The sequence below is a fragment of the Mustela erminea genome, chromosome 17 (assembly GCF_009829155.1).
Source record: "Mustela erminea isolate mMusErm1 chromosome 17, mMusErm1.Pri, whole genome shotgun sequence".
NCBI classification, from domain to species: domain Eukaryota; kingdom Metazoa; phylum Chordata; class Mammalia; order Carnivora; family Mustelidae; genus Mustela; species Mustela erminea.
The window spans coordinates 11,478,270-11,502,647 of NC_045630.1; the positions used below are offsets into that span (position 1 = coordinate 11,478,270).

General features: G+C 42.1%; 1 protein-coding gene across 8 annotated transcripts in view; it reads right to left on the minus strand.

Annotated features, from left to right (window-relative positions):
* Positions 1-1,781: 1,781 nt before the first annotated feature.
* Positions 1,782-24,378, minus strand: part of AHCTF1 (AT-hook containing transcription factor 1) — an 84,628-nt gene continuing 62,031 nt past the window's right edge. For all 8 annotated transcript variants that reach the window (XM_032319362.1, XM_032319361.1, XM_032319360.1 and 5 more), the window contains 10 exons: positions 22,712-22,889; positions 20,769-20,972; positions 19,098-19,512; positions 17,652-17,775; positions 15,538-15,623; positions 13,493-13,701; positions 9,947-11,945; positions 5,482-5,615; positions 4,331-4,410; positions 1,782-3,529 (listed from right to left, as the gene is read on the minus strand). In XM_032319362.1, coding sequence (XP_032175253.1) covers positions 3,340-3,529; positions 4,331-4,410; positions 5,482-5,615; positions 9,947-11,945; positions 13,493-13,701; positions 15,538-15,623; positions 17,652-17,775; positions 19,098-19,512; positions 20,769-20,972; positions 22,712-22,889 — 3,619 coding nt within the window. In that variant the 3' untranslated portion in view covers positions 1,782-3,339. The remainder of the gene's footprint in view (positions 3,530-4,330; positions 4,411-5,481; positions 5,616-9,946; positions 11,946-13,492; positions 13,702-15,537; positions 15,624-17,651; positions 17,776-19,097; positions 19,513-20,768; positions 20,973-22,711; positions 22,890-24,378) is intronic.

Genomic DNA, 24,378 nt, shown 5'->3' on the forward strand with positions numbered 1-24,378 from the left:
CTGAAGACCTTATGCCAAGTCGAAGAAGCCAGTCACAAAAGACTAATTGCATTCACGTGACCTGGGCAGAACAGGGAATAGACGGACTAATGCTGCTGAGAACCAGAGGGACAAGGATGATGAAGCTAAGTGACTGATTCTTGAGGTCATAAATATTTTAGTTCTGAAACTGCTGGTAGCTGCACCTATCTGTGAATATACTAGAATCACATTTTGGTTTTGGCTCTGGTCACGATCTTGGTGTTACAGGATTGATCTTGGTGCGTGAGACTGAGCTTAGCGCTCAGTGCAGAGTGTGCTTGACTCTCTCTGCACACCCCCCAGCCCCCCAATATCGTCTTGGTCTCTCTCAAATAAGAAAAAATTATAGAGGTTAATATCAAGACTACTTGTCAGGCACTGTGTTGATTAACAATTATTTCATCTAATTTTGTGATAGTAAGCCTCCTAAGTTAACAACATCTCCATTTTGTATGGAAGGAAACCAAGGCTCAGAGAGCTTAAAACCTTTAAGGTCACATAGTGGGTGAGTGAGAAAGTCAAGTCTTGACCCCAAGCTCATCTGACTTCAAGGGCTCCTAAGAAAATGCTATATCTTCAAACACAGTCAGTCTCACCAAGCTGGTGCTCCGACCCCACCATGAGCATAAAGATGGGAAGTCAGAGAGTCAGGGTTCCCCCCTCCCAAGGGGCACCAGCTGCCCAGGCATGCCCAGAACCATCCACCCTTGTCACCTTTCGAGTTGGCCCGCTTTCCTCCTTGCTACTGTTCCAGTATAAGCTAGCCCAAACTGGTGGTGGAGTATGATCAGATGCCATCTGTTTGATGAGGCGTCCTAAAAGCCATGTAACTAAGGTGCCTACTTTCTACATCTTGTTCAAAACGTGTAGTTACTCTAACGTATTAAAAGCCAGTGAAAAATACCCCTGGACTACCTTTAGCCTTATGACGGGTTATAAAATGGTTAGGTTATAAAATGACGATTTCCTCCTTCTTCTTGGCTAAGATATTAAACTGCATACAAAATCCTTTATTTTTTATCAGTCGGGGGCCTGAAAAGCCATGCCTCTGTAGAAGCCCCCATGAGCCCCTGCACTTGAAGTTGTCCAGTTAGGCGTAGAAAGCTATCCTGTGACAAGCCACCTGGTAGCTGTGATACAGATGAATGCTAGGGAGTAGAAATCAGAGACACGGACGGAAAACGTGCAAAGCAATCTTGAATACTAATGGACGAGCGAGGAGAGCATCAGGCTGAACAAGGTCCAGATGGGAAGGAAGAGCTCACCTATGTCTCCATTACACTCACTGTACGCCTTCGGGACCGACACACCCCTTGCTCGTCATTCCATCTGGAATATCCTTGTCCGAATCTCACTTGGCCCCTGGGTCATGTGAAATGCCTCCATCTCCAGAATCTTCATGACCAAGCCAGGCAGAATGAACTAGACCTGATCCATCTCTGGGAGCTGTTTGCCTCCCCACTGTGGTACGTTCCGTCACCAAGTACTTACGTAACGAGACTGCAAACTGCTTTGCACCGTTTCTCCAGGACTGCGTTTGATCCACAGCAGTCAATTATCGTAAAACTTGTAACTAATGCCTTGGTAATCAGAGGTTTCTACGGGGTCCCAGGACAAGGATCCCTTCTCTTTTACCCTACATTGCAGTGGCAACACAGCTGAAGGAGCAGTTGGGAGGAAAAGGACATTCGTTAAAAAGAGCGTGCATCTGTATTCACCAACTCACACTGGTTTGAAAAAACTAACTTGCAGTACGTTTCTCTCATCAATTATTTTTTTATTGAGCTACTTGTGCAAAGGAATGAGGTTACGTGTTCACTAATTATGTTGCGATCGTTAAATTACTCGTTTAACAAGTTCATTTAAAGAAGTTTAATGTTCCATCAATGACAAGCAGCTTGAATACACGTTTGATAACGATCATTAGAACAAGGAATAAAATGCAAGATCTAGTCAGAGTCTCAACCAGGCGGCATCGCATTCATCACTAACCTGACTGAAAGGCCGCACGCGCACAGCCACCCGCACACCATCAGTACTCGGCAGAGGGGTCGTCATTTTCCCAGCTCTGGTGGTTTTGATTTGGTAGAAAAATAAGGTGGAAAGCACAGTGCTTCTGCTTCATACTAACACATTACAAGCTTAGCCAACACAAGCAGTTTGTTTCTAGACAATCAATTATTAATGGTCCATTCGTTACACACTATCCGATGACCTGTTATAAATTATTTTACAGCACTAACTTCGGGATGAGTTTCCCAGGCTACATCAAGCGTCCCCACTGAATTGCACACAGTCGTACTGCAGACAGGTGTCTTGTTTCTTTTCCCTTCCCACCTCACACTCGATCCCCGTCCTCAATAGTCTCTGCCTGAGGTCCTACGAAAATGCGTCAGTTTTCAAACCTGAATATTATGGGATTTCTGTGATTTTTTTTTTTATAGCAAGCTCCTTCACAGCAAGAATATAATAAAATTTGTTCAGACTTCTCATTGTAGCGAGACTAGGCACACACGAGGTGCACCGAGCAACCATGAGACAAGATTTGTTCAACATTTCCCTTCCTCTCAAACCTTTCCAAGAGGCTAGTGAGCAGTGAACCGGTCACTCTAATCTGGATAACAGTCTCTGAAAAATGAAGAGACCATAAAGGTAAAGAGCCTTTAAGCTTGCTGAACAAGAAATGACAACATTGTATTTAACCAATGCACTGCTTGGAAAAGGACTCATTTGAGGTAGAATATACAAAATTTGTTCAACTACAAAATGCGGCAAAATTACATGCCCATAATTCAATTTCAACATAGTAACAGGCAAAAATAGATATATGTACATTTTATGATTAGAAATCTCAACCATAGGAGCAAAGTGCATAAATTATAAAATAGCAACTTTTAAAAAAAATCAGTTCTTCAATCATCTTCATTTTAAGGCTGGTCTAATACCTTGAACTGTAGCAAAAGAAAATGGGACCAATGCCTACTCGCATTATAAAATCATTATTAAAACAGAAATCCCCTCTCAAAAATCTAACAGACACAAACTACCATGAAGTATACACTTTATTTAACATTCCAGTAATAAGCCATATTTACATATTATATAAATGTATGAAGTCTTAATATAAAATAGAAAAACTGCCCAGACTAAAAGAATCACACTCCTTAATGGAGTTATTATACTTATTGAAGACCTTCTGTTTACAAAAATTTACAGTAATTTATACAAATTATTTTCTTCCAAATTAGATGATTTTTAATAATCCACACAATTAGGATGATTTTACAAATTGGTGTTCATTAAAAACTTGAAAAAAAATTATAGCATTTTTCTGCGTAAAACTTGCTTTGGAAAGGAAGACAGCTTCTTCCTGCCCCTTCCCGGAGCTCTTCCCGCCACTGCTGTCGCTTTTCGAGGCTTGCTCTGGACTCCGTCCACTGGGCTTGCCAAAGGAGAAATCAGCCGGATTTTCACAGGAGGAGGTGACCAATTATCTTCTTCTTTGTTTCTGAAAACAAAACATAATTCAGGTAAGAATAAACACATTATAATGTAAACTAGAATCCACTTCCCAATTACACTGAGGAAAAAGCCTCTATGAGCAGTACCCTTTCCTGGTGCTTTATCTTTAGAAGTGAAGAGAAGCATCCGGTCACAAATGGCAGCTGGAGGCTGTATAAAGTCTTCCCATGTCAGTGGGCTGAGAGTCCAGCAGGCCCGTCAGGTGCGTGAGAATCAGCTCTCACATGCCAGCAACTGGCAAGTTCGTGCACATTTTTGTCATAGGAACGTTTCCCACAAATACACACGAAGCCAAATGACATGTCAACGGTGTTATGAGTTATGGTCTCATATGGCCTCCAAGGTCTCATGAAGTCCGTTTTTAAAGGGTGATCAAGTGGATTTACTTGGTACTTTTATGAAATTCAATCATGCTTAAGCGTTAATATACCAAGAGAAATTTCAATTTCTCCACAAATGGAAGTTTTATTGTTACTAGTAGAATAAGTGCAAGAATTTTAAGTTACAATTATTTTTATTAGTAATTACCTACATTTACCAAGAAAAGGTTGAAACCTCGCACTGCCTTCCCCCGCCCACTGCCAAAATGAAGTCCCAACAGGCACAGAACTGCCCTCTTGAACCTTCTTTAAAAAGGATGGATGGGCTTTCACTGCTATGTAGGGAGACCCAGCCATCACCACGAGCCAGTGTGCACAAATGCCCCTGAGAATGACCGCTCCCTGAAGAGTTTCATTTCTCTAACTTATGACTCTGGATAAAAATTACAGCATCTAAAAGGTCATACCTGCTTGTTTGTCTTGTCTTTGATGTCCTGGTTGTTTTCACTTTTGGCCTTCCCACGGTTTCTGACGGAGCATTATCTTTCTACGCGTTAAAAATTTAAGAAGATAAATCGCAAGTAAATACTTAAAATCCGCGTTGGATTAGTTCTATCCTGAGTCAAGGAATATGGCCAAACAGGGCTGGTGAATTCAGACGCCACAAGTCCCAAATGCACCCCTTTTATCTTTAGTAGGAACTCCGGTCATCTAGGGCCATCCAGGGCCCTATCCCCACACATCCGGTTCCTCTCCAAGGCCCGCGTGTTTCACGTGGAACACGTCCTTGTCTGTGCCCTCCTGTCCCCACTGCCTCCGTCCACGTCCAGGCTCTCGTCATCTCGCAAGGGAACAGGCCACCAGAGACTAGTTTTCCTCCCTAGAATTCACGGCCTCCCTCCTTCAGTGTGCACGTGGCTCTTCACCCGTCTGTAAGCAGCGCCCCACCCCCGCGTACTGCCAGGCCTCTGTGCCTCTGCGATCCAGTTTTCTCTTCCAGTGGTGCCTTTTTCCGTCGATAGGGTTCTTTGAGCATAAATGATCCCCACCACACCGGGAAACAATTACGTGCTTCAGCCTCCCCAATTAAACTGAGCTCCTGCAAGACCAGGAATCTGCCCAAGTGATTTCTGTGCAAGTCTTTGTCCTTCAACAGTAACCGGCTCATAGTAGATAGTTCAAGAAATGTTTAAGATTAATGTTAAAATATGGGTCTGTCTCCCACTCAGCCCTAGAGCTATTTTGATTTTTAGGGTTATGTGCAGTCAGGTGGTACAGTCACCTCTGAAACACGCTCTCTCCAAGTGTGGGGTGTGCGTGATACCCCGGGAGTTCAGGGACCTCAGACCTCTAATCTAGATAAATACATCCGGATCCTTCTGAGGCGACACTGAAAGCTAGAAGCCTTTCCCCTAATGGGTAATCTAAACCGCAGCTGCCAGGAACACACCATCGGTGACATACTGTACCCTAAGGGCAGCCCACAGAAGTGCAGACAAGGATCTGGGGCTTTTGGTCTAAAAATCTGTGCTTTCACCAGAGGTTTATTTAGGAAACATGGCCGATACGGAGTATAGAGCATGTTTAAATAAGCATATGAATAAACTGCACTTCTTACCAGTTCATCTCCCGCTCTGGATGTGTTAGATGTGGTTTTCTGCCTGGTCCTTAACGCAGGAGGCGAGAAGACAAACCGAGAAGATAAATCTGAAACTAATTCTTGCAGCTGTGCCGGAGCCTCTATTTTTTTCCCTAAAGCAAGGCAGGGAGAAAAGAACACACACTGTATCCATGCCCATCTATATCCATCTCAGTTAACGATGGTTTTTTTAAAGCCTGGAACAAACAACACACGTTAGGAAGACACGAGCATCTGAACACAGCGGCCGCACCAGGAGGACAAGAACAATGGGGCAAACCCAACATTCAGGAACATCTAATGCCTCAAACTAAATGCTACAGTAGAAAAATAACACCTATAATGCTCAGAACTGTATCAGTCAACTAGTTCAAATCTTTTTTTTAAAGATTTTATTATTATTATTTTTTAAGATTTTATTATTTGCCAGAGAGAGCACAAGCAGGCAGAGAGGCAGGCAGAGGCAGAGGGAGAAGCAGGCTCTCTGCTGGAACCAGATGCAGGACTCGATCCCAGGATCCTGGGATCATGACCTGACCCGAAGGCAGTGGCTTAACTCACCAAGCCACCCAGACACCCCAACTTCTAATCTTTACTGCTCCTCAAACATTCTTAGGAAGGGAAGCATCAATCTTGTACATAAGCTAAGCTAGTTTGCTTCGTAAGCCCACCTATTCCAGAGACAAGGTTTTAGTTTACAGAAGTAATTTTGTCTTCAAAGAACACCCCAAAGTTCTTTCCTTCCGGCTCATTCAGAGGTAGTTGCTTGGGTCAAAGCAACAACAGAAGAAAGTCCACGTTGTAAAGGAAAAAAGCAAGCAGAGAAAGTAATGACTGTGGAAGAACCGGCTGATAGGAAGATATTTCAAAGACAAAGTAAAATGGCTGAATTAAGAACTGGTTCAAAGTATGTAACTAAAAACATCACAGACTTCATCTCAGATTTTGTTCTCGCCACGGGGTCTCTGGACTCACGGCAAGCAGCCCTGTGCTTGTGGAAGCAGCTGGTGAGGCTGCCTGCCGCTGGCTAGTCCTAGCTTCTGCAGGCGGCAAATCAGTTAAACCCCTCTGTGCCTCAGTTTCTATAAAATGCCATCAGTGACGGGACCCACGATGTCACCGCGAAGACGAGCGGATCCGAGCAGCGTGGACGGTGCTCGGGGAGTGCTCCAGCGATGTCTGCATTTGTTAGGAGGTTACTACTTCAAGAACTTAAGTCCGGAAATAAAATTCTCCAAGTCTAGTCCCAGCGAGACGATCAGACAATCAAGACTTCTCTAAGACGTCAAATTCTGCTTTTAAAGCACATGATGCTTACAAGAAAAAACCGAGGCAAGGTCGGAAATCGAAGTCCGCTCTGCTACTAGCGGGTAAGGGGCGGCCGCGGCGACAGCCGGGGGAGCTGGTGTGACTGCCCTTCGGTCGTTAAAAAGAAAGCTGTCTAGGTTCCTTCTAGGGAATAAAAACACGCTGTCTTTCCTCTCCGGGCCACCGGGAGCAACAGCCCCTCTGGCTTCTCGGACCCCTCGCGCTCCTCCCCACGTCTCCCCCTACACGTCCATGGAGCAAGTAAGGTGACGCCGACCCCTCCACTCCAGGGCAAAAACGTCTGGCCTCCCCCGTTTCTCCCACATGTGCTTCTCCTAAGCCCAACAAGACTTTGTGATCCTTGCTGGCCATGTCCATTCCTCCCCCACTTCTCGACGCTTCCCGAGGGCAAGTTCTGCCGGCCTACGGCGCTCCCGAGTGCGGGCTTCGGTGCCAGGAACGCACTGGTCCGCGGCCGCGTCGACTCCCTCCGGGCAGCCCGTCCGGGACGCCACTACGTATCCTGCGCGGCGCGGGGGCTCCGTCTCCCTGAGCCTCAACCTCCCCGCACTGGGGCAGGAGGAAGAGCAGCGACACTTCACAGCGCTGCAGCAGAGTCCTGACAGACACCGACCCCAGCACGGCCTCCAGCCCACGGCAGGCCCCTCCGCACGATCTGCCGCTGAGTAGCAGAAAGTAGACCAAATCTACAGAGACAGCAAAGCTTCCCGTTCTTTTGACCGGCAAAACACCCTGAACTAGACTCTAAGACGGCTGTTTCTTTGACCGCCTTCCCGTCTGATGAGAATACGTGCCCGCTCCACGGTGCCTCCTGCCCTCTGGGGTTGCTGGCAGGACACGCCGAGGACGGGCAGGGGAGCGGGGCGGACTCTAGCAGGAGGGCGAGAGAGGCAGGTGGCCCTGGATGCTGGTGATGGCTTTGTGGCCAGAAGGCTGCGGGGCTGGCGCTGTCCCCTTTGTGGTCCAAGTGAGAAGCCCGATGTGGCAAAGGGAAAGGACCGGCTGCCCAGCTACTGAGTGGCAGGAACGAGAGAGCTCGGTCCCCAATTTCTCACCACTTCTACCGAGACAAGGTGCCTATTTTTAATGCGAGAGAACCTGACAACAGTTCCAGTAGGTAACAGGAGAGCGTACAAGCATGTGCGGCCCTTCGGGAGATGTGGGGCAGCCACGAGCCACACAGACTCAGGAACACCCACCCGGTTCTGAAGAGTATTAGAGAGGATCAGAAAATGTTCATGAAGTGAGGCGGGAGAAGCAGCAGACTACGTCCCCAGACACACAGCTGGAAGGAAACGGGAACGCTGCTTATCGGTCCTGCTGATAACCGGAGACACGGGATTTCTCATCTTCCATGGCTGGCACGTATTTTACTCCAAAAACAAGTAAAACTAGTCCACGGGCATATAGACACCAAATACGTAAAGACGACGAAGATCAGAGATGCTAGTGACACCTATTAACACAATTTGTGTGTCTGCTACACTTTTCTAAGTCATAAGGAAAGCATGAAAGGATTGTGTTAATGACCTTCTACTCACCCTATGACATTTCATTTAAAATTTATCTGATCTAACAGCTTAGTCAAGTGAGCTCAATTCAGACATACTCCTGTCACTGCATTTGGCTCCATGGAGAGCACGGCCGTGACCTCCCTTTCCTCATGCTGTGAAAAACTGAATCCTACAGCACTACAAAATCAAAGATCTATTTTTAACAAACTGGGGTAGGGGGCAGGAAGACGGACCTCCTGCAACTATAAGTTACTTTGTAAAACAAACGATCCATCTGATGGCGAAGGGTCCCTCCCTAGGCTCAGGCTATGTAACTAAATCGAATGACTGCAGAATCCAGCACATTTATACAGATGTTTGCAGGGTGAATGCTGAATACAGAAAATTTTCAGTCTGAATATTTTTTAGCAGCTTAAATTTCTAGTGGCCTTCCTCAAGTCATGAGGCAACTAACTTTATAGGATGTTCACTAATGCTTTTAGAAGTACATTCAATAGTTCTGAAAGGTTTAAATAAATACAACAAAGTCACGTACTTTACTTATGAGTCCCTGAGCTGCTTTGCTGAAATTCCAATCTTCAGCCTTAAGTGAGCGACTACATTTTGCACACCTAACCATTTTTATCACATTTGCCAAGAACGACCCTAACAGGTTCTGTTCAGCTATACCAGTGTCTCAATATTTCCTTCATCATCATTACCTTTTAGACCCTTCCTCCTAATTGGCCACTTCATTGAAACATCCCCCCTCCAAATCCTAACAGCACAGATAAAGAATAAGATATTCTCACCCTTTGGGAAGACACGCCGCCCCTGCTGGGAAGGAAGGTGTGTGCTATACCAACCCAGTGATACAGTTGTGAGCTCATCAGGGGCAATGAGGGAGGCTAGATGGGAAGTCGTGCCAATTTAAGGGCAACAGGGAAGAGGCACTGAAATAATTTCTGTATCCTATTCAATAAAATTCTACTCCTTCCCTTTAAAACAATTTGAGGTGGTGATATCTGCTGGAACACGAGCTAAACACAGTGGCACTTAGATTAAAAATGCCGATTCTAGGGGTGCCTGGGTGGCTCAGTGGGTTAAAGCCTCTGCCTTTGGTTCAGGTCATGATCCCAGGGTCCTGGGATCAAGCCCCACATCGGGCTCTCTGCTCAGCATGGAACCTGTTTCTCCCTCTCTCTCTCTGTCTCCCTCTCTGCCTACTTGTGATCTCTGTCTGTCAAATAAATAAATAAAATCTTTAAAAAAATGCTGATTCTATCGGGGGAGAAATTAAGTCACTTATGTCAGGGCAGAATGAAGAGAAATGATACTATCCTAGAAGATTAAACCCATGTCAAGGGAATTATAAGGCTTCAACAGTCACAGTGAAATTCCTGAATCTGAGAATAAAAATTTGAAACATAAAATCTCTAAATTTTACTATTTAAAGATAAGGCGTGTTTTCTTTATGGGGGGGGGGGAATTCCCTGTAAATACTAACCATTTTTAGGAGAAATAATTACGGTCTTGAATCAAATTGTGATTTAAACAACAGAATCTTAAGCTGAAGACTTTGAGCAAGATGAAAACTGTGCTTTGAATATAAATAAACGTACCTTTCTCCTTCTTTGGAACCTTTGACATGGGAGTAGAGAATACAAACTCATTTTTCGGTTCAGAGAGGTCGGGAAACGAGATGGCCTTGCTAGATCGAGTTCTCGTGCTACGGGACGACTTCAGTGGAGTGGCTGGGGCAAGCACCCTCTCTTCTGCGTTGTCAGTTTCCATGGCTGTCGTTCCTTCATCGGTGTATTTTTCTGATACTGGGCCTAATGTACACGTCTGGCTTGGATCTCCAGTCCTTTTCGTAAGCTTTTTCTTAGAGCTTGTCACCAGAGTAAGTTCCTCGTTTGGCACTAAAACGAGTTTTTCTAAAGCTGTCTTTGCAACATCAGTCTTTCTTTTAGCCGGGGTCTTTCTTGTCGACCTCTTCTGGCTGCTGAGAGTTCCTGACTTCCTCTTGGGACTTTTTGCTTCCTTGACAGCCTTGGACCCAACATCTTCAGATGGATTAACTTTTCTCGGTCTACCACGTTTTCTAGGCCTACCAAACTCCGCCTGAAGACTCAGCTGTGAGGAATCCAGTCTGGAGTCTTCTGTGACATCAAGTGTGCTACATTCCCTCTTTTTAGGACTTCTATCAGGCTCGGCAGGCAGTGCCTGGTCCACGGGCTTTCCATCAGGTTTATGTCCTCTACTTTCAGCAGCTTCTAGAGTGGCACTTCTCAGTTTTCTGGTACTTCTGCTGGGACGTGCTCCTTTACTGGCTTTCAGATCTAGATCTACCATTTCAACACTCTCCAGATAGTCCACAGATTTTTTAATTCCTTTAGGAGTCTTTTTGGTAACAGATGAAAGCTTAGTTTCTCCAACTGACCTATGTCCTGTTTTTTTAGAAGATTCTAGAGTGGCACTTCTCAGTTTTTGGGTACTTCCGCTGGGACGTGCTCCTTTACTAACTTTCAGATCTAGATCTACCATTTCTACCATTTCAACGCTTTCCAGAGAGTCCACAGATTTTTTAATTCCTTTAGGAGTCTTTTTGGTAACAGACAAAAGCTTACTTTTTTCAGTTTCTGGTTCCAACAGCTGAGAGGGTTTTACCCTCCTTAGTTTGCCAGCTGGAGTAACCTCTACGTCCTGTTCCACGGGACGATCACTTCCTAACACGTCCTGATTATCTTCTGTTCTTTTCCTTCCTCTCCGGGGAGTCCCAGGGTTTTGAGGTATTTGCTGGTTCTGAGAGAGAACTCTGACATCAGAAGAAGCACCTTCAGAAGACCCGGAAATTTCGTTTCTTTTCCGAGTCCTCCTACCTGAAAGGCCCAATGTGTCAGGAGTATCAACAGCTGTGGACTCTTCCTGCTGTGCTGATAGGACGCTTGGGTTTTGTACACGTACTCTTCTGCGCGTTCTGGAGGAAATCGTGTCGTCAAGCTGGCTCACATTTATAGTCATTGTACTGGTTTCCTGAACAGTCTTCAACGTAGATTTGACTACCTTGGTGACGACCTGCTGGCTTATTAAAGGTATGTTTTCATGAATGGACTGCTGTTCCACTGTATCTGAAGTAATTTCTTTACTTCTTGTGTCTTTGATTACATCTAGCAAATTTTCTGCAATTGCTACTTTAATTGGTTCAGGCACATATGGTAAGGTCTCTACCTTTTGGGACTCCTGATTACTAGTTACGACCGTTGCCAACTCTGCACCAGGTCCACCGTTTTCCCCACTGTATATGGGTTTTTCCTCAGCTGCCGTGTTCGCTGCTGGAGCTGACACATTAGATGCTGCAGCATCACCGGTCTCTAATTCTCCTTCTTCACCTTCCAATATCAAGGTAAAGTTGCTCTGAGCCCCAAAAAGTTCCCCATCTACTTCAGGAACGTCACACTCAGCAGAGTCTTTATTATCAGATAAGTAACAAAACTGTTGCTCAATGGCATCAAAATTATACTGGAGCTTAAGAGTCCCTGAGGGATACAACTCGTTAAATGCAAGACTCCTAGCCTCGTGTCCTGAATCTTGAACTCCGAGCTTTTCATGTTCAGTCACCTACAATGAATTAAAGATAAGAGACCGGTTAAAGAATTTTAATGTGTACATTTATTTTAGCCTAAAGCATACAGTTTTTTAATAATCATCTCATCTTTGGCATATGAATTGTTAAACATAAACTACATTTGATATGGCATATACTTATGGGTTTACTTTATAAAAAAATATCCCTTTAAGAAATCAGACATTATTACTTGGTCAAAATAACTAGACAGAAAAAGATTTTGAGATTCTAAATGGAATTAAAATAGAAATTTCACATTTCCCTAGCTAAAAAAGACAGTCCTTATAAAACCTTGAAAATTACTATGATACTAATTTAAGGACTTAGTCTGTTCTCGCCCGAGAAAAAACATTAACTGGAGAAAAAGACAATCCCCAAATTGTTTTAATGGTAATCCCCAAATTCCCTAACTAACCACACTTTTTCTAAACAGCATCATCCCCATAAGGTTGAAGAAGAATTCACCTACATAAGCTCCCTTGGGCTAGACTCAATCCTCTTCCCTTTGCTGGGGCTGCATAAACCATGAAATTCCTAAGGCTTTCAAGTTCAGTACCTCTCCTGCAAGGGTTTGGTGGAAGAAGGAATGGTCCTTGCATTTACCTTTTGGTAAGGGAGGGGGAGAAAAAGGAGGAGGTAGAGAGTAACAGAGAGATCTCCTGACCAAGAAGGTAGAACATTACCGCCCACCTAGACAATGACATTTTCCCACTCCCCCCACATTCAGTGAGATGAAGACTGGAAATACCCAGAAATGAGGATTCTCACTCATACCATGCCCACAATTTTTATTAGCTTCCCAGCTGAAGGAATAGGGACTTTATCCATCCATTTTACAGTGAGAATACTCATGAAAATGAATATGGACAACCATGACATTTTTATGACTTAAGAAACTTTCCAAATACTATACAATCACATTTCTATAAATTAGAAGAGGTTTTTTTTTTGTTTTTTTTTTTTTTTAAATCTTACATTCACTTATCATATATAGTTGCCTGTTGATATTAAAAGAAATGTGGTGCAATTTTGAGAAACCGTAAGTCATATTAAGTACAAAAAAAGAGAAGGAAAAAAGAAAGAAAGAAAAGAAATCCCTTCTCATGTTATAGAAGTTAAACCCCAGCCAGCTATTGAGCACTCTCCTACTAGTCTGCATGGGGGAACAATCCTCTCGAACTGTATTCTGTTATTTTCAAATGCTCTGAATAGTTTCGCTGTCATACTGGTCTCTGCAGTAGCCAGTATCTGTTTTCTCATGGCTAAAAGAACTGTCATTTGAACCAGATACTAAGCAGAAATTAATGGTTACAATTCTGACTTCTTTAACATAACTTTTTGATTTTCACGAAAAACACTCTTCTCACTTAAAGGATGTGTTCTTTTATATTCCACAAAATATTTACATGCTTTCTTCTAATGGATATTATAAAGAGGTTTTTATACAGCAGTCAAAATAAGTGAATACATTAGGTTTAAACTATGGTTTGAAACCTAACTAAACCAAAACTAACAACGAAGTAAAAAATTAGTTTTTTACATGAATTTCTTGAGGATCAGGAGGAGCATCAGAAACAGGAGGCTTTTCTTCCGCTAAGTCAACACTTGCTTTCAGGACATCAAGTTCTACTTTGTGATCTTCCTGCAAGTTCAGTGTTATTTCCTGGTCGCGCTTATGGTCAGAGACCCCAGGACTTTCAGGATCAGCAAGTCCAGAGTCTCTGCTATCACTGTGCACATCGGCCACAGCTGAAAGAAAAATACACACACACATACACTGTTTGAGAAGCAAGAGAAAGGCACAGGCCATATTGCACTTGAGAACATTTCCTTGAAAATCTGTCCTATTGCCCAATAGTTTCTAACTTCTTACAGGGGAAAAGCCTACAAGGGTTTACATATTAATCCCATATCTTCAGTATCCATTCAGTTTAAACAATATGTATCTGCTTTCTACAAACACATGAAGGTAAGTTTTACATTTAAAAATGACAATAGTGGCTTTTTTCTTTAACTTAGGTATAATTCCCGCCCTTACTGCGAAACTTCAGTATGAGAACAATTGCTTAGAGGAGCTCAAATGTTTGTTCCCTATTCACTGAACCTGGAAATCATGGTTATCAGGGGACTGACAAGTGGCCAGCAGTTACCCCCGCTGAGCAGGTGTACAATAGCAAAAGGGACCTGCAGTCTGGGCCGTATCTCACTGTGAAAAGGACTAGGTAGTTCTCTTTTGGCAGAAAGTATCCATAAGGCCACAGACTGAGCCACCCAAGAACCCCCGTAAGTTAAAAAAGAGTTAAAAGTTACAAAAAAAAAAAAAACCTAGGAAAAAACATTTGCATGCTTTTAACAGATAATGGGGCTAGTATCCGTAATATACAAAAACAGCTTATAAAACAAAATGAAGAAAGTTTTTCACCTGTCCGTGTGGCAAAGAGGAATGGGAAAACACACACTTTACCTTCCAATTATCAGTGTTAACAGGAAGAAAAAAAAAGGTCACTAGATTAAAAAAAAAAAAGTCAAATGAACTCTACATATTTGTTAATTTCCCTAGAGTAAATGCAGTTGTTTGTAATTATTTTTTCTACTAATAAAAAACCAATCTTGGTCTTCAGTTAAAAAACAGAAGTTGCCCCATGTAGCTATCGGAGTCCCAGAAGATCGAAAAGCCGATATGCCATCTGGCTGGGGACTGGTAATTAATTTTACTCTTCTTTAATGTTATAAAGGAAAATATGTCCACAAAAACCATTCTAAGACGTCTACTATTAGACCTCCGAGTGCCTTACAAGCAACTCAGTGCTCTGATAGTGGATACATCTCCCTAGAACACAAGGTTACTTATAGCTACAGAACCTGATTGAAGAGAAAGAACTGAGAATAATTTCAGTTATAGTGTTTTATGTGTTCTATTCTTATAGAATATATGTATTCTATAAAATATTCTAAAAATAAAATATTCTTAAAATATTCTTATTCTATGTTCTATTCTTATTCACTTAAAATATTCTTATTCTATGTTCTATTCTTATATATATTAATATATATAAGATATATATATAAATATATATATAATATATTTAATATTTAATAATATATATAAGATATATAAATATATATAATATATATTATATATATTCTATATCTATATAGATAGATCTATCTATATATTCTATAAGAATAGAACATAGAATAAGAATATTTTAAGTGTTCTATTCTTATAGAATACATATATTCTATATAGAATATAGAATACATATATAGAATATATGTATTCTATAAGAATAGAACACATAAAACACTAAAACTGAAATTATTATTTTTTTGGTTATTTGGGGGTTATTTTGGGGGAGCATGGGGGATAGAGCGAGAGCAAGAGTGAGAGGGTGCGCGCATGTGCTCATGCGTGAGCCAGAGTGGGGGAGGGAGTTGGAAGTTGGCAAGGGAGGTCTATCCCATGACCCTGAAGTCATGACCTGAGCCGAAATCAAGAGTCAGATGTTCAACCGACTGAGCCACTCAGGTACCCCTAAAATGAAGTAATTCTAAAGTCAAAATAATATACACATTGATTATTACCTGCTCTAACTGTAGAGGTGCAGGTCTCAATGGATACTAGTCCTTCGTCTAAAACTGGTACCTGGGATTTCAGGGTAAGGATTTTCCTTTAAAAACAGAAACACATGCGTTAGTATTTGAGAAGATCCACCTGCTCTTCCCTGCTCTAACCCCACTCTCTCTGCTACCTGTCATTTTTGGTAATAAAAAATCAAGGTCTGGAGAACTTAATACCACCCAAGTTCATTTTGAGTAACACTATAACATTTGTAAGTGAATAAAACTGTATTTGGTATTCCCACTTTCTAATATGCATGGCCTTAAACTACAAATAAAATTGTTTTAAAATGCTGGTCAATATAGATTACACTTATGCCAGTTTTTAATTTTCTGTGGGCACATTCTTAAGTCTTCAGATATTATGGAGTATTTCCTATATACTCAGTAAAATGAGGTTCAATATTTTAGTATTATCTGGAAAGAGTATGAAAGAAGACTCACAGTAGGAGACCAGTGGGACCTGCATTAAGCCACTTCGTGTAAATAAGTTCTGGAAATATGGGCACAGTAATCCCCTCCTATTCTGAACAGACCATTTCCCAAAACCTAATAAAAGCATGCTCGTTTTTTAAAAATGGGACAAATAAAATTATAAAGTAAAATCAAGAAAAAAACATACATTTGGAATATATACCCAATGTATAGATGTGCAGGGAGAGGGAAAGAAGAGGAAGAAGTAGACTCTCCACTGAGCAGGGAGCTTGATGAGGGGCTCAATCCCAGGACCTTGAGATCATGACCTGAGCTGAAGGCAGATGCCCTTACAGATGTATTTTTAAGACTTATATCTGTTTCATGATGTTAGGATAACCAAGAAGCAACAACTAATACATTTACATTTTAAAAGGACCTAGGCTTGTCACGATGGTGACTATTTACCTAGATTACCAGTAACCACAACGTTTGTTGTCAGGTGATTACTCTCTGCTTCGCAATTTGTTGCAATTCTCTGTCAAACCCATTGCCAAAAGTATTTTCATTAAAATTCAAGAAACATTAGAATTAAATCATCAATCTACATAATGCTTTTATAATATTGTTTCCTCCCACTTTTTCTCTGGAGGCCTGGCGAAGATTCCAACCAGCTAATCAGGATTTGTCTTCTCAGAAGGGAAGCACATGATGGAGGTCAGTGTGTGAGACATGACTATTACAACAGTGATTTCTGTGGGTGGGTGTGAACCCCCTCAGGACTTACAAAGCATTGAACCACTTAGGGTATCTTAAAGGACCGTGTTATATATGGATTAACCTCAGTAAATCACCCTTAGGACTTCATAATAATCAAAGCTGCAACTTTTCTGAATCCTCTCCAACAGCACTGCCCCCAGTGCCAAGGCACAAGGCATCCAGCCTTGCAACGGGAGGAGGGGGTTTTGCCAGAGGGGCCGTCAGTCACCTCACTGATGAGCTCAGCTGACTTTCAGGAAAGGAATGATGTAGTGGTTTATAGTCTAACACAAGCTGCCCTATGATCTTGATCTAAGATCTATGACCTTGCTGCAGATTATAAACCGTTTGGGACCTGGCCTCAGGCTGGCAGACCTCATATGGTCCAGTACAGTGCCTGAATGTACAGACACTGAATAAAACCAACCAGGAGCATAACAGTTCAAGCAGTCATTGCAAATGAAAACCTTTGCTGGAATCTTGTATTCACCAAATGGCAGGGAACAAAACTGCCTCCAAGCCACGGCCCCCGCATTCCACCTTGGTGTTGCAGGAGACCCACCTCATCTACCCGAAACCACTGAACCCAGGAGGGGCCAGAGGAATGCACGGCTTCATCAGAAACACGATCCCCAAAGAATATAGGAGATCTGCCTTACTTCACCACGACTGTATGTTCCAGAAATGTCTAGCATCAATCTAAAACTTCACAGCAACTACTCTGTAACACATGCTCATACAAATGAAGGTCCTTCGTAACAGAAACCACTACCAAAATAGGAATGCCCACTAAAATAAAATAAAACTAAATATAATAAAAGCTCCTCTACGCGTGGAATACGAAGCTACCGGCTCACCACTTCGTCACACTCTGTGCACACGTGAAGCCTTCCCTACTAGCTTACCCGTCGTGGGCTGGCGGAGCGCAGCGGGAAGTTTCACCTCCTGGAATGGGGTGCAAGGGACAGAGGTTTGCGAGTACCTCCTCTTCAATCAAGAGGTCCTTCGTCTCCAGATCGGCGACAGTGCCTACAAATCATGCATGAGCAACAGTTACAACCACTTCTGCCAAATGTTATGGAGTACTCAGGATCTTCCCTGGATGATTACTTGTAACGAGCTGCTGGATCTGCTTTTTCGTACTTTTAGGTTTACTCTGTTGGCCTCAGAATGGCAACAGGTCCTTCTAATAGTCTGAGCCCAGTCTGGGAGCCCCTCGTACCCTACCACTTCTCTCAGTCGGGGCCCAATGTATGATGCTATACATAGGTCGACTCAGTCCTCGACAACCAAAGTGGGGAGGACTATTATCCTCATTTTACAGATGAGGACACAGAAGCACACAGATACACTATCCTAGGCCTACTAAGTAGCTGAGATGCAATTCTAGCCTATTTTATCCTATAGTTTGTGCTATATAACCCCCCATGAAAACAATAAAAAGTTTCTATTTGAGATTGCCTCCTCTTTTTAGGAATCATCAATGAAGATACGGTCATGAACATTCTCCTCTGTTTTATCATTCAACTGTTTTAGAGCACATCTGGACTGATGTACACTTGTAGACAGAGGCTGTTCATGAGTCCTAGGCTCTTAGAGCAATAACGATTGTGTTTATTACATAGAGACATCACAGGCCTAAAGAAACCAGTATGATAAAGATACTTATTGAAGTGATTTAGTTTTGCAGATTCTAAGTTAGGAGTTACCCTTAAATATGCTTATTAAACCTGTGCAGGGCTACGAAACAAAAAACGGACTGAATTTTCTGATCTGATTCTAGGCCAAGTCTCTCCCCGCTCTCTGATGCCTCCCTGGCCCCTTCCTTGCCTCCTACCGGAGTGTTTTTCCAGCTACACTGTAAGTGCTCGTTTGTTTATATAGCTAGTCCCCTAGGCTCTAAATTACTTGCAGTCAGCGGCAGGCTCCCCAACACGGAGCACACTCGCTGGGGGGCTCGCCGGTTCTCCACAGACATTAGGAGCTCAAAATCTTTTTGATATAGAAGTAAACATAAAGACTCTAAATTCATGGGCCTCTGGGTATCTGGTTTGATTGTCTAGTGATTATTCTGGAATTAGGGATGATGAAGAGAATGATGGACCTGGTTTCTGAGCAGCCTTCCAGAAAGTTGAGGTTGCTGGACAAGTCAGAAACTATAACAACAACCTAGACTGTAGAGTCAGTATTATTACTTCTTAGAGCTGTAAGAGAGGGCCTTAAGGCAGATGTATGCATTGCGTCTAGAATATAGTACACTGGGATTGTGTAATTATTTAATCCTAAAGCTTTGTGCACGGTGGGAAGACTTCTACTACACATTTTTTAAGTATCTAGAAAGGAGTTCTTACCCGTTTCTTTCTCCAGGTCTGGAGGACTCGTTTCGGATTCAAGCACATCTTTATCACTGTCCTTCTCAGTCGCTTCAGTTAAGTTGATAATGAGTTCTGTGGAAGAGCGCCTTGGCCTCAGGGCCACGAAACTGTCTTCCAAGTCTCCCGGGGAAGGTGCATCCTGATACTCCAAGGTCGTCTGGTCTGACCTGGTGGAGGCTCCGCTACTCTCTCGGCTCATATCCAGTTTCTCCAAACTCTGGGAAGGGGTGTCCTGGGACCTTAATTCTACTTCCTGATGGTCCTTTTCAGGACTACTCAGGGAAAAGGCTGTTGTCTTGGCTTTGTTCTTTAGCCATTCGCTTTTTGCTGGACCTCCACATTTATGGAGAGGTGTAGTAACAGACAGTTTCGTCCTACTGTCATCTGTACCCTGTCAAGTAAAAGGTTTCGAAAAAAATAATTTACTAGGAGAAATCAGTCGAGTCTAAGCTCTCCATCTCCAATCAATAGTAACTGATTACTTACAACCTTTTCATGTTTGGTATTTCTCTAGATTCTCTTCTCAGTCAAAACTCACTTATTATAAATCCATTCTCTCCAGATACATGAAAGTTAATGGTTGTTAATGTTTCCCTGATTGGGAATAAAACGGTATTTCTCAAAGACTCAAACACAAAATAGGCAAGACAACCCACTACCACTAAATGGTTTCCTATTAACCCACAATGGAACTCTGACTACATACCGTCTCAAGAGACACCCAATTAGGAACATAGTAATAAGACAGGCAACACAATATAAGGTAAAAACAAAACAAAACAAAACACATAGACTAAGAAATGAGGAGGTCTTGGGGCGCCTGGGTGGTTCAGTTGGTTAAGCATATGTCTTTGGCTCAGGTCATGATCCCAGGGTCCTGGGTTTGAGCACTGCATTGGGCTCCCTGCTCAATGGAGAGCCTACTTCTCCCTTTTCCTCTGCCTGCTGCTCTGCCTACTTGTGCTCTCTACCTGTCAAATAAAAAATAAAATCTTAAAAAAAAAAAAAAAAGAAAAGAGGGGTGCCTGGGTGGCTCAGTGGGTTAAAGCTGCTCAGGTCACGATCCCAGGGTCCTGGGATTGAAGCTCCACACTGGGCTTTCTGCTTAGCAGGGAGCCTGTTTTCCTTCCTCTCTCTCTGCCTACTTGTGATCTCCATCTGTCAAATAAATAAAATCTTTAAAAAAAAAAAAAAGCAATTAGGAGATCTTGACTATAGTCCCACTTCTGCCACCAATTAGCCATTTGATTATAGGCAATTTACTTGGTCTTCTGGGCCCTATTTTAAAACTTCAGTTGTAAATGATGGGTCTGGCTTGGCTAGTCACTGCCAGATTTTTTCTGAATCAGTGTTTTCTGATTTCATGCCTATCTATGAGATTGTATTTAAATATCTATAGGCATATTGATTTATCTGGGGCACCAGGGTGGCTCAGTCAGTTAAGCATCTGTCTCGGTCAGGTCATAATCTCGGGGTCCTGGGACAGAGCCCCGAGTCAGGCTCCCTGCTCAGTGGGGAGTCCACCTCTCCCTCTGCCCCTCCTCTGGCTCATGCTCTTTCTCTCCCCACCCCCTGCAAATCGATTTATCTTTTTTACTTGTAAATACTAATATAGTCTTAATTTGTTCCAAACATTGTCAAACTTACTCCAGGAGTCCGTTTTGTGGCCACGCTTTCTTCCATAAATGAAATTCTAGTTTCCTTAAGTCGTGAAGGAGGGGTAATGGATCTTCCAGGTGACAGAGAGGGAGAGGGTAAAGGTGGTGTTCGAAGTCCAGACCTTAAGATGGACTGAGGAGTGAACTCGGCAAATCCAGAAGAAGTAACTGACATGGCCAAAGTTTTCGCTCTCTGCAACAAACGAATAGAATTCCACCATTAGTATTTGTAAAAGCCACTTACATTAAGGACAGAGAAGGCCAACTGAGTCACAATGGTGTCTATATACTCAACTCTAATAAACACATCAGTAAAAGGTTTTATTATAGATTGCTGGAAAGAAAATACAAAATTCTACCCAAGAGATTTCTATACCTAAGGCTACAAAACACAAAACTACACCCACAATCACTCTTAAGGTCTTGGTTATTCCCAGTTTTATACGTTAATAAAGGTGCAGAGATCAATTATTTAATGGGTCCCTACAAAACTTTAGTTAGGTGAAGAGAAAGGACAGTATGTGTATAAAAAACCCCAAGCTTAATTACAGCAAATTAATACAAAATGATAAGCCTGACTTTAAGAATGTTTTATAAGAAATACAATTTCATCACATAAGTCCACCAGTAACTGATGGATGACTTATGAGAATCCTGACTTACCAGAATAACAATAATTAGCACAGAAGCTATTTAGCTGCAATAATCCCTTCCCTTCACTTCTCCTCTGAAGGACTAGCAACGCAGATGGTTGTACCCCATTAGATCACCAAATTCCATTGTATCTGTTAGGTTATACTGATCCTTTTTCAAGACTACTTTGGGTAGCAGACACAAAATTATTCCTTGATTTAGAGAATACAAAATGTGATTTATTTTTAATGGATGAAAACTGGAATCACAGCCCTGGAGAGTAAATATCAGGCACTCACCAACCTTCTCTTCCACTTCTTTCAGTAACTATTTTAGGACTGACATTTGTTGAACTATCTTTTATTCACCTCAGAAAGTAAGAATCTGGGATGCCTCAGTGGCTCAGTTGGTTAAATGTCTGCCTTCTGCCCAGGTCATGATCCCAGAGTCCTGAGACTGAGTCTCGTGTCAGCTCCCTCAGAGGTGAGCCTGCTTCTTCTCCCTCTCCCTCTCCCACTCCTCCCCTGCTTGTTCTCTCTCTTATAAATTAAAAAAAAAAAAAAGAAGAAGAAGAAGAAGGAGGAAAGAAAAAGCAAGAAGCCCCTAGCTTCACTTTCTATGCTGAATATCCAGAAACAATGGAAGAAATGAAGGTAGGGCACCTCCAAGACTCAATCCACAACACTGGACAAGTAGCCAGTGCACACAACTGCTATGAAACCATTCTGACAACGGGATGGGAAAAGGTGCCTGCGCCCTGCCACCACAAGTCTAGTTTCGTGGTTTCCCAACTAATTATTTATCAGAGATGGTGGAGGAAAAGAAATTAAGACAGATTTACTGCTAGTAAGAAGGAGTAACAGAGCGCAGTTTCATCAAAGGAGTGAGAGAATGTAAATTAAAAAGAAACCAGAGAACTAAAAGCTTCTGACAGAAGGAAGAAGTAACAGCAAAATGGCAGCAGAAATGGCATGGGGCGGGGGCAAACCCAGGAATGTGAAAACTTTTTTCAGAGGTTTTAAATTAAGCTTTCAACTTGTAATAACCAGAGACTTGGATTACTCTCCGAACAACAATGTATTTGTAACTGTTAACCTTGAGTATAACATCAGGGAAGCACAGGTCAAGTCTTGTAAAGTCTTATTTAAGAAGATTAAAAAAAAAGGTGCTCCCCCCCACCCCACAAAGGCTTAAAGCTGTCAGTTATCCAGAGATATCAGAGATGGCTTATTTCTCCCTGCTGTGTGACAAGTGAGAACTTCCTAGCTTTACTATGAACACGAGGTATATAATACTCACCTTCACCACAAAAGGAGTTTCAAGCACATGTAGTTCTACAGTCCTAGAGGGACTGTGATGTGATCCTTTCAACAATGAACTGGATGCTAGGTATACAGGAGATCTTTTGGGGGTTTGCTGAATAAACCCCAAACGCTGACAAGGCTGGCGCACAGGATGGACGACCAGATCCAGTGGCCTGTAAGCACAGCACGCACACATGTACACAAAAAGATGCAGGTGACTAACTTATCAAGTTATGGTGAAAACACAAAAAATTTAGTATACCATTAGACTCCATATTCACTGTTAAAATAGGGTAACCACATGAAATTGTAAGTTCAGTGAGGATATTAATATCATACTTAAAAAAAGTCAGAAAATTAATTCAGTAGTAAAACCAAGAATTAGGAATTCTGGATAACGATAAAAAAGAAAGCTCTAGTCCCCCGCCCTTTTACCAATAATTACTATAAAATAAATATATTTTTATGAACACATTAAAACTCATTTTATCTACATGTGATATACATAATGAATACTGGCTTGCTTTACCTTTATGGTTTTTATTGCAATAAAAGACTGAGCACCAACACACACAAAAAGTTAATTTTTTCAAATTAAAGTGTTCAATGACAAAATGGTATCTCCAGAATCTGCTGGTTTTCTATAAAGTCCTGATGCAGTTCATGCAAATGATAAAACTAACCTCATCAGTAACTTGTATTAAATATGCATAGTCCCAACAGTTTAAAAACTTACAGATAAAGAATTTAAAGTGAAATTTTCAGGTTACAATTTTTAATGGGCCATTTGCATAGGCAATTTCCTAATGAATAGTCTATTTTACGGACAATTTCCTAGCAATACAAACAATGTATTTTTACTTCCCTAAAATGACTCTGGTTCGGCTGAGAATGACCAGAAAGGTCCAGCATGTCCCCGTGCCTGGGAATAAAAACACCACATGGCTGTGCCTTGTCGTCCCATCCTCTACCTTCAAATGAGATCTTCACAGTTGGGATAGTAGATGAACACAGAGCCCAGATGGGTGCCTGAAGACCCAGCCTGGTGCCTGGTGGGAAATATTACTGGAAGCATTTCCTTAATCCTACTGCTTCTTATTCTGTACTAAGCACAGCTTTGAGAGATTTCCACCAAACCAAGAATATCCCATCAGGCCACTAACATTTGTTTCTCTATTGTCTAATTCTTCTTTTCCTTCTCTACTTCACTTGTATTCAAAGTCTGTTATTTGTAAACCATTTGCTCACTTTTATACTGAACTATCCCAAATTGGAATTTTGTTAGTTGTCTTGCACTGTGCTAGTATTCCTGCTCAAGATCTTTAATCATTATCAAGGACTCCTTCTCAAAAGCAGGGCCTGTCCAACAAAGGTACCTACTGAGTAAAAGCAAAATTCTTATAAGACAATGTATCTAAATTATACTAAAACAATTATCAAGAAAATATTTTTTGATTATGATATTTTGTTTTTATTATATCCTCTTTAAAAATGTTAAATACTTCATCGTATCTTAAGATTTCCACAAATCTTTGGGCATGGTACACATTAGTAATGCATTTCATATCAAACACACACACAACACACACTGCACAGCACAGCACTAGCCTTACTGTATGCAGTACCGAGGGATACGACCTCGGCTACTCCACCGAAAGATGG